Raw genomic sequence first — 9,519 nt, forward strand, 5'->3', positions numbered from 1 at the left:
AAATAATAGCATGTTAGTCTTTAAGTTAACGAGCAATTAAAATATTAAATGAGAAAAAATGTTAAATATTTGACATCAAAGTTTTGTTTTATATGATTTATTGACTATTTAAAAAGTTTTTTGAAAAAAAATTAAAATTTTGTCAGAGTGGTTGTTTTTCAAGGACTGTTGAATAAATTTTTAACTTTTAAACAATTTAAACTTTTAATCGGTTAAAACTTTAAAACGTGTAAATGTAGATGAGTCTAAGTTTTCAAACGCTTTAAAAGTATAGAGTAAAATATAAATATTATTTATAAAAGTATATATATTTAAAGTTTATGAATTTATTGTTGTTGTTGTAATTTAGCAAAACTATTAGCGTAATACAGCGCGGTCGCAAATTTTTAATAAACATTAACAGATATTTTTCAATAACTTTTACAATATCTAATTATTAAAAATAAGTATATAACGTTATGGCAAATGATAAATTTTAGCATGTTGACTTGTCTTAAAAAACTTAAATCAAAATCAATAAATTTAATTACTAATTATAACTTTTTTTTTTTGTCAAAAAGATTTATTCGCCAATGGCATAAAAGTAAAATTTCCAACTTTTAACTTTTGTTTTGAATAAAACTACTTATTTATTCATTAGTTTAAAAATATTTATAAGTTTAAAAAAAAATAGAATTTTTTTAAATACTCAAAATTTTGCAAATAATCATATAAAATGAAACTTGATGTCAAATATTTAACATTTCTTTCTTGTTAATATTTAATTGCTTTAAAGCAAATAAGCAATTATTTTTCATTATATCCGCCGGCGGGAAACAAATATTTCCGCCTCCAATTTGGCGGCTGCAGCCAGTTGGAAGACAGAAGCTATTGGAGATGACCTCCAAATGATTCTGCCTCCGCAATTTTTTCTGGAGGCAGTCACCAACGTCTTCCGCGTCTCTAATGGCGTCAGCCTCCAAAACATTTTGCCTTAAAAAAAAAACTCTGGCTGCTTCCACCAATAGAAGAGCAGAAGCTACTAGTGGCAGAGGAAAGAACATTTTGTCATTAAAAATTGATTGAGAGGCTGCCGCCAACAGCTTCTGCTCCCTAAAAAGTCGGCCTTTCGACAAAAAGTTACTTTGCCGCCGGGTGGCATCATCTTTGTTATGAACCGTATGATGTTTTTTTAATGTTTATTTTTTTACTTCCAATCACAAATTCTATTGATTCGAGAAACTCATGAAAATCCACGAAAGACTTGCATAATTCACATCCCTTTGTAAAATTAGCTAAACAAACAATAGATGTTATATAAAAAGTTAAATTGTGTTCTCTCTCTCTCTCTCTTTATTTATATATATATATATATATATATATATATATATATATATATATATATATTTATATATATATGTATATAGGTATAGATATATAGATATATAGATATATAGATATATAGATATATAGATATATAGATATATAGATATATAGATATATAGATATATAGATATATATATATATATATATATATATATATATATATATATATATATATATATATATATATATATATAGATATATATATATATAGATATATATATATATATATATATATATATATATATATATATATATATATATTATATAAATATATATATATATATATATAAATAAAGAGAGAGAGAGAGAGAGAGAGAGAGAGAGAGAAAAGGAGAGAGAGAGAGACATACATGTTTAAGTGTGAGAATTAAGATAAAGGTTTTATAATTTTAACAATTTATAAGTTTATGTTAGGCAGGCATCTTTATTGTTAGTAATTATTTTATTTTATTATTATCAGCTTTTTTTTATCAATTAAAAGAAATGACTAAAAATAACTTTTTAAATTAAAAAATAATTAAGAGTTGATATAAAAAAGTTTAAAATAAATCAATATCAACCTTGTACCAAGAATTTGCCATTTTGTGAACAGTTACAGGGATTTCTTTGTTTGATACGCCATGTATGATGTGCTCAAAAAATAATAAGGTATTTTTCAATTGAGCAGGGTATTTTATATTGTAAATAAAATAAGAGGCAAATATACAAGCCATCCCTAATGAAATATCAACATCATTATAATGTTCAACTATTTCTTGGGCATCTATTGCAATACTACAAAGCTTTGATGTCAACTTTTAAGCATGGGGCACTGCAATAGTTGCTGTATTCTGCCTTGGGGTGTCGTAAATACAACCAAGGTTTCAACTGATTCTTTGAACAACCGTGGCAACAAAAGAATAGCTCCGTTTATTGTAGCATCTAAAATAGTAAATTAACAGAACCATAAAAACAGAAATAATTAAAAAATAGAAATTAACAGAAAAAAAACCATAAAAACTATTTAGGTACTGTTTATTGAAAAACAGAAACCTTTTGTAATACTCAAAATTTATTACCTCTCTTAGCATTTTTATCAATTTCACGCTCAACTTCAGCAAATATTTCTGAAACAAAATTGTCTTTAGACTTTTACCAAGCTTAAGATTTTACCTTCCATACCCTTCATCCATTGGTGAAGCTCTTTATCAAGATTTTTACCAAATTTTAGTTTCATTTTGCTAAGAAGCTTTAATATCTTTGTTATAAAGATAATTTTTGAGTTAAAACACAAAAATAAAATAAAGAGATCAGTTAAAACCATTGAGCAGAGCAAAAACAAACCAATTGAACAAAACAAAAATCCTTTGCCTGCACAAACCAACTACGTTTTTGACGATCGATCAACATATATATGTCTGGACAATATTCAATTAACATATCCTGATTATGTTTCCCTACAGTTACATCATCCTCACCAATAGGCAGAGAATGTGGCTAAGAAAAAATTATTTTTCAATAATTGTTTTATTTTTAAAAAATTATTTTAATCTCCGAAAAAAAAGCAAGTCTTTATATGTCCTACTACAAGCTTTTTCATTCTCAAGGCAATCTTCTGAGCGTTTGCGTCCTCTTCCTGGGCTCCCAAATGTGATTTTATGCATAGCTACAGTCTCAACATTAATTAAAGGGACTCTTTCTTTCTTAAACTTATTTTTTTGACTTTCTAATAATGTAGGCTATAAAATTATATATAAAGTTATATATAAAATTTATAGATTATATAAATACATATATTTATAAATAAATACTTATTTACCAATATTTCAGATTGTATAAATACATATATTATATACATACACTTTATATGCATATGCATAAATGTATATGATATACATTATATTTACATATACACTTAAAATATCATATATATTCTTATTATATTATATACTTTATACTATTTATTTATATTAGTCATTATAAAACTTACACATAGTAGAAATATAATAAATAAATAATTGTGATGAACTACCGCTCTTTAAACGGAAATCATTTAAATATGGATACTTGCTACATATGGTAGCAAGAACATTTGAATATTGGGTATTCTTTAGTAAGATATTTTTTAGCATAATAACATTTGTTATTCTATGTTTCCTGATTTGTCTAAATAATCCCACACATTCTCTATTGGGTTAAAGTCTGGTGATTGGGGAGGAGAATGCAGTTGTTTTGGAACATTGTAGAGCAACCATTATTTTACAACATAAGCAGTGTGTTTTGGATCTCGATCCTGTTGAAATATCCAATTATTTCCTAACTTTAATTTAGCAGCATCTGATTTCAAATTATTTTTTATAATGTCCAAATATACCCAGCAATCCATTTTAGGCTGAATAAATACCAAACTCACCACTCCAGCTGCAGCCATCGATCCCCAAACAATCACACTTTCACCTCCATGTTTCACTGTCGGAATTAATTTTTTTTCTTCTAGTTCTGTATTCTTTTTTCTCCATATTTTTCCACGGCTATCAGGTCCGAAAATGTTAAATTTACTCTCGTCAGTAAATAAAACTTTGTTCCAAAATTGTTCATCTTCCTTTTCACACTTTTTGGTGAACTCCAATCTTTTTCGTCTATTTTCTACACTTATAAACGGTGTCTTTCTCTGCCATTTAATCCGGATTTTTTAAGTATTCGTCTAATATTTTCTGGATGAACTATCTTTCTAATTTCAAGTTCAACATCTACTGCTAATTTTGGTGCACTAATACGTGGATTTGAATTGACTTTTTTAATTATACTCCTGTCTCGTGAATTTAAAATTTTTGGTCCGCCGCTTCTTGGTAACGTATTAACAGAACCAGTCATTTCAAATTTTTTAACAATACTTTGATCAGTGGAATGTGTTATACAAACAATTTTGGCAATTTGACGAAGAGATTTTTTTTCTTTATGGAATTTCATTATTAATTCACGCATGTCATTAGACATGTGATGTTTCGTATTTAAACTCATGTTTATAACTAAATTTTTGTTGAAAAAATTATTATCTTAATAAAAATCTATGAACGAACAAATTTGAACAAGTTTTAACCAACTACATAGGTATTAGTTTTATTAGTGTACAAAAACTTTGGTGACATAAATATATATATATATTTTTTTTTTTTTTTTTTTTAGATTATTCACCTCCCCAAGGCCCGAGGGGGGCCACTACAGTCGAGGAGGCTACTCAATTTTTTGTGTTTTTATTTTTATTTTTATTTTTAGTTGTTATTCGTGGTACAACCCTCTCTCAACCCTTTAACTCCGAAACACAAACCTTTCCGAGCAAGGCCGCTGCGCGGAGAAACTAAGTTGAGCGCGGTACTTCCAGGGACGTGGTGGGAGTCGAACTCCGAACCTCTCGCTTATGAAGCGAGCGCTCTTACCACTACACCACTACCGCATATATATATATATATATATATATATATATATATATATATATATATATATATATATATATATATATATATATATATATATATATATATATATATATATTATATGTATATATATATATATATATATATATATATATATATATATATATATATATATATATATACATATATATATATATGGCCAATTCCATAGTTCAGTGACGCATCATGCGGAGAGATTTTTTTTAATAGAAATTTTTCTATAGCTCAGAAATAATTTTTTATTACTCTAAATCCATCTTGAATTAAAATTTTATAACATAAACTAAACACAATTGTATTAACATAACACTGCTACATAGCAAAAATTAAAACATGAGTTCAGTGACGCAGCGCGGAAAAAAGTGTTTTTTTATCAGCATACTTTTAAATGGAGTTTTCGCTGAAATTTTAATTCTTGCTTGACTTATTAGATTTTTTTGTTGTAATTTATTCATTTGGCAATAAGTTAGTCATAAAAAAAGCCACAAACAATAAAGTTTTCATATCGTTTTATTTTACAGAAAAAAAACTATCAGTTCAGTGATGCAACGTTCAGTGACGAAACAAACGAAATTAAAATCATTTTAAAAAGTTTTGTTATTTTGTAATAAATTTTAATTATACTCAGGTGAAAACAGCATCGGAACAACGTTATCATTCTGATCATAAAAATAATGTGATTTTGATATACCTTTGATTTTTCTTGAATAACTTAAAATTGAACTGAATCCAAGTTCATTTCTTTGTTGTCTTGTATCGTTTCTCTGACATGTGAATTACAGATATTTGCAAATCTTGTAATGCTAACGCAAAATCTGCTGCTGACCTGATTTCGTATTGACTAGTTTTAACTCTCAGGGCTGCGATTCGCTTAACAGTAGCTCCTATTCCGTCAACCACTCCTTTCCCGTGCATCGCTGCAAAGAAATGCCAGAAGAATTTTTTATGAAAACGTTTTTCAAACACAACCATTGCAGCCATAATGCTTTTGTTTTTGAACTGAGAAGTGGCATTATCGCTGAACATGTGTACTTCTTTGACTTGATCAGGAATAAAGTGAAGGATTTTGTCAATGTACGGTACAACGGAAGACTTAGTATGATCAGTTGAATCTGAAACTATTGCAAATGTTTTTAACTCAATGTTCCAGACTGCTAGGGTCATGATAAAAACTTGATTTTGACCAAAATAAGACGCTTGTGGCTCATTTTGATAGAAACACCTAGCGTTTTCAGCCCAGTCAACTTGGATTACCGCAATTTCAGAATTAACACTCATCGAAACCTTCAGTTTATTAAAAATTGTTGATTGGTTTTTCTTTACAAATGCGTGTTTAACAAACTTATCACGCATCGCTGATATGTGTTTGATGAGTTCTGTTACAGTAGACTTTTGAAATTTTTTCAATGTTTGCATATGTTTTAGTTTCAGGCTTTCTCCACTCGTCCCAGGATACTTCGAAACCAAATGTATTAACAGTTTGCAAGTGTTTATCGAACTGTTTCATACCTTTGCATGCAACGCATTTGTCACAGGCGCAATCGTATGTGTAGGGTTCACAAACAAAGTTATTTATTATTTCAGATCCAACTTTGATTGAAGGCGCTTGAATTGATTTTGTTAATGCATTTAAGGCAAATCGCATATTTTCATGCTAACTACAAACACAAACATTATGCGGAAATTTTGTAACTGATTTTACATTGCGTGGACGAAGGTCGCAAAATTTGCTGAGTCCAATTTTTATGTGCAGATGCTTTTCCTTGAATAACTCGAAAGCTTCTTTTAGCGTATAATATAAATGACTTATCTGAATATTGTTTGCTTTTCGGTCAGATAATTGAATTCGAGTGACATCTTTTTTGTTTGGTGATATTTGGGAAACTTCATCTTCATTATAAAAGTTTACAACTGCTAAAATATCGCTTTCAGAAAGACCATACAGCTTTGAACATGCTGGAGGTAGACCCGAATTATCTTTACAAGCAGAGCTATTTGAAAGAATAGAAAGAATTTCAGATTGTTTCTCCTTTGAAGTTGGTAGTGCTTTTAAAACTTTTTTCAATGCTTTTCCTCTTTCTTGAAGCGCAATTTTATAAAACGCTAATTATCCCGTCGATGGGTTCAGTGACAATACAATGCTTTTTGACCAATTTTTTTTTTAGTAATGATTAAAAGTTGACATTAAAATATATAATTTCTAAAAAAATCTCGCCATAAAGCATAATTTCATTGCGATAATTAAACTTTTTTAGCTTTTAGTTCAGTGACGCAACGTAATTTTTGCAGATGTGTATGTGACAAAAAAACACTTGAATTATTTTTAAAGAGTAAAAGTTTATTTACTTAAAACACATATGTAATCTCAAAGATTCTTTCTAAACAAAAATATGGATATGTTTTGTTTAAAATATTGCAATAACTCGCCCTCAAATTTTACTCGCTTTTTCGAATAATAAAAAGAACAAACAGTTGCTAACATTCATCAAATTTATCTACTCGGTTCAAGCATTTTCTACTCAAAATTTATTTTAACAATAATTTTAAGTGTTTAAACTATAATTAAAGAAATGAAACCTTTTGAAAAAAGATATTTTTAAACACGAAATTTATCTTTTCCATCGTGGAAATAGCCATATGTATATATATATATATAAATAGCCATATGTGTATATATATATATATATATATATATATATATATATATATATATATATATATATATATATATATATATATATATATATATATATTCTTTTAGGTATTTTATTTGATGAATCTACCTCATGAAGAGAAAATGGTCAGAAATGCAAGAATAAATAGTGCAAACGATTATCATGACCTAGAAATTGGTTCATTAAAAAACTCTTCGTCAAATTTTCAAAGTGATGAATAAAAAATCATTTTTTTGCATGCTTGTTTATAATTAATTATATTATTTGTAATTTGTATTTGAGTGAATTTTTATTTAAGTTTGTTATTATATCTAAATATATACAATATTATATTATAATATTGTATAAAGCATATTGTGAGTAATGTTGATATCTAACTGTAATTTGTTTCCGTTTTTTAATTTTTTTTTATTAAAAACACCAATCTAATGAATCTTTTTGTCATTCTTTTTAATAACCTAAGTATTTTAAATTGAGTATTTTAAAAATTTTAAGTCAAGAGTAACTATATATAACCCTAAGCCTAACCCTAACCCAATATATATATGTATATATATATATATATGCACTTTAATGAATATATATATATATATATATATATATATATATATATATATATATATATATATATATATGTATAATATATATATATATATATATATATATATATATATATATATATATATATATATATATATATATATATATATATATATATATATTCATTAAAGTGCTCAATGAATTAGGGTAGATTAGGGTAATATGAGCACCTTGGTAATATGAGCATACTTAAAGATTTCTTAGATGTAAGCAGTGAAGTTAAAGTTGCTATGTATTTTTTTAATCGACTTTATGTGGTGATAATAGGAATCAGTACATTTAGCGTAATTCTATATGCAGTAATTAGCGGGTATCATCTAATTAAAACGCTGTTTAATTTTTTGCGTTTTTAAAATAATATCATCACGCATGAATAAATCTGTGGCGCGAAATTTTGGTGCTAAAATAATGAAATTAATTTTTTCATAACGAAAAATATATTAGCTAAAAATCCAATCCTTTTTGGCTTGAAAAACAATGCATAGAAACATTTAGTTTTAACTTTATTTAAAGATGCCATTTTTGTGTTATATGAGCATGCTTACCCAGTGATTTTTATTGAAATTACCTAGTTTAAAGTCCTAAAAAAGCAGTGGTTTTAATTGGTTTTTTGAATAAAAATAAAATATAGTAAAAATAAAACTTTTTAATATTTTAACAATACTAAATATTTTTCTGTAATTTAAATTCAAAAAAATGGAATTTTTATTGTTCAAAGGTTTGAGTTGATAAAATTGAAAAAATAACAAACTAATTTTTTTTTTTTCTTGCGGTAAATATTGTAGTATTGTTTCAACAAAAAGTGGCTTAAAATTTGATATTTTAATGATAAGTTTTGTTAATAACGAATCATTATATTCCAAAAATTAGTTCTAATTGTCAGGTTGGTATTTTTTTACTTGATTAATGTTTTTTTGTGAGCTAATTAAAAGAGCTCATAATACCAAGTGGCCTGGGTAATATGAGCATTTTTGTGACTTTTTTAAAACCTCTGAGTTTTTAAGAAAAAATTTCTAGTGCCCAAATATCTAAGTGGATCATGAGAAGGGATCCCTTAATAAATATTGTTTATTCGCAAAAATTTTGGATCCAGCTTAATTATTTTTGAAATTATTCCAATTTTCTAAATCAAAATTAATTCAGTTATTTTTAAAACAAATATATATGAAAACCGCAACCGCCTCAAACTTTTCAAAAAAATTTCAAATCTTGTTACGTCAGAAACGTTGATTTCAGTGAAGGATCACAAAATGGGTTAACTAAAAGTTTAATTTCTAGACTACGAAATCTTGCTGCTCACTTAATCCCGCATAATGCGAACTTGTCAGCAAATCTTACGTTGACAAAATTAATAATCACATAAAAAATAAATAAATTGTTTAAAAATATAAATGAAAAGAAATTCGACGTTATCGAATTCTATACAT

General features: G+C 26.7%; 1 protein-coding gene across 1 annotated transcript in view; it reads left to right on the forward strand.

The window, feature by feature from the left end:
• Window positions 1-7,925, forward strand: part of LOC100212885 (phospholipid phosphatase 3) — a 30,818-nt gene extending 22,893 nt beyond the window's left edge. The window contains exon 5 of the mRNA XM_065801840.1: window positions 7,579-7,925. Within this exon, the coding sequence (XP_065657912.1) occupies window positions 7,579-7,713 (135 nt within the window). The 3' untranslated portion in view covers window positions 7,714-7,925. The remainder of the gene's footprint in view (window positions 1-7,578) is intronic.
• The last annotated feature ends 1,594 nt before the right edge of the window (window positions 7,926-9,519 follow it).

The sequence above is a fragment of the Hydra vulgaris genome, chromosome 07, assembly GCF_038396675.1.
Source record: "Hydra vulgaris chromosome 07, alternate assembly HydraT2T_AEP".
Classification (NCBI taxonomy): domain Eukaryota; kingdom Metazoa; phylum Cnidaria; class Hydrozoa; order Anthoathecata; family Hydridae; genus Hydra; species Hydra vulgaris.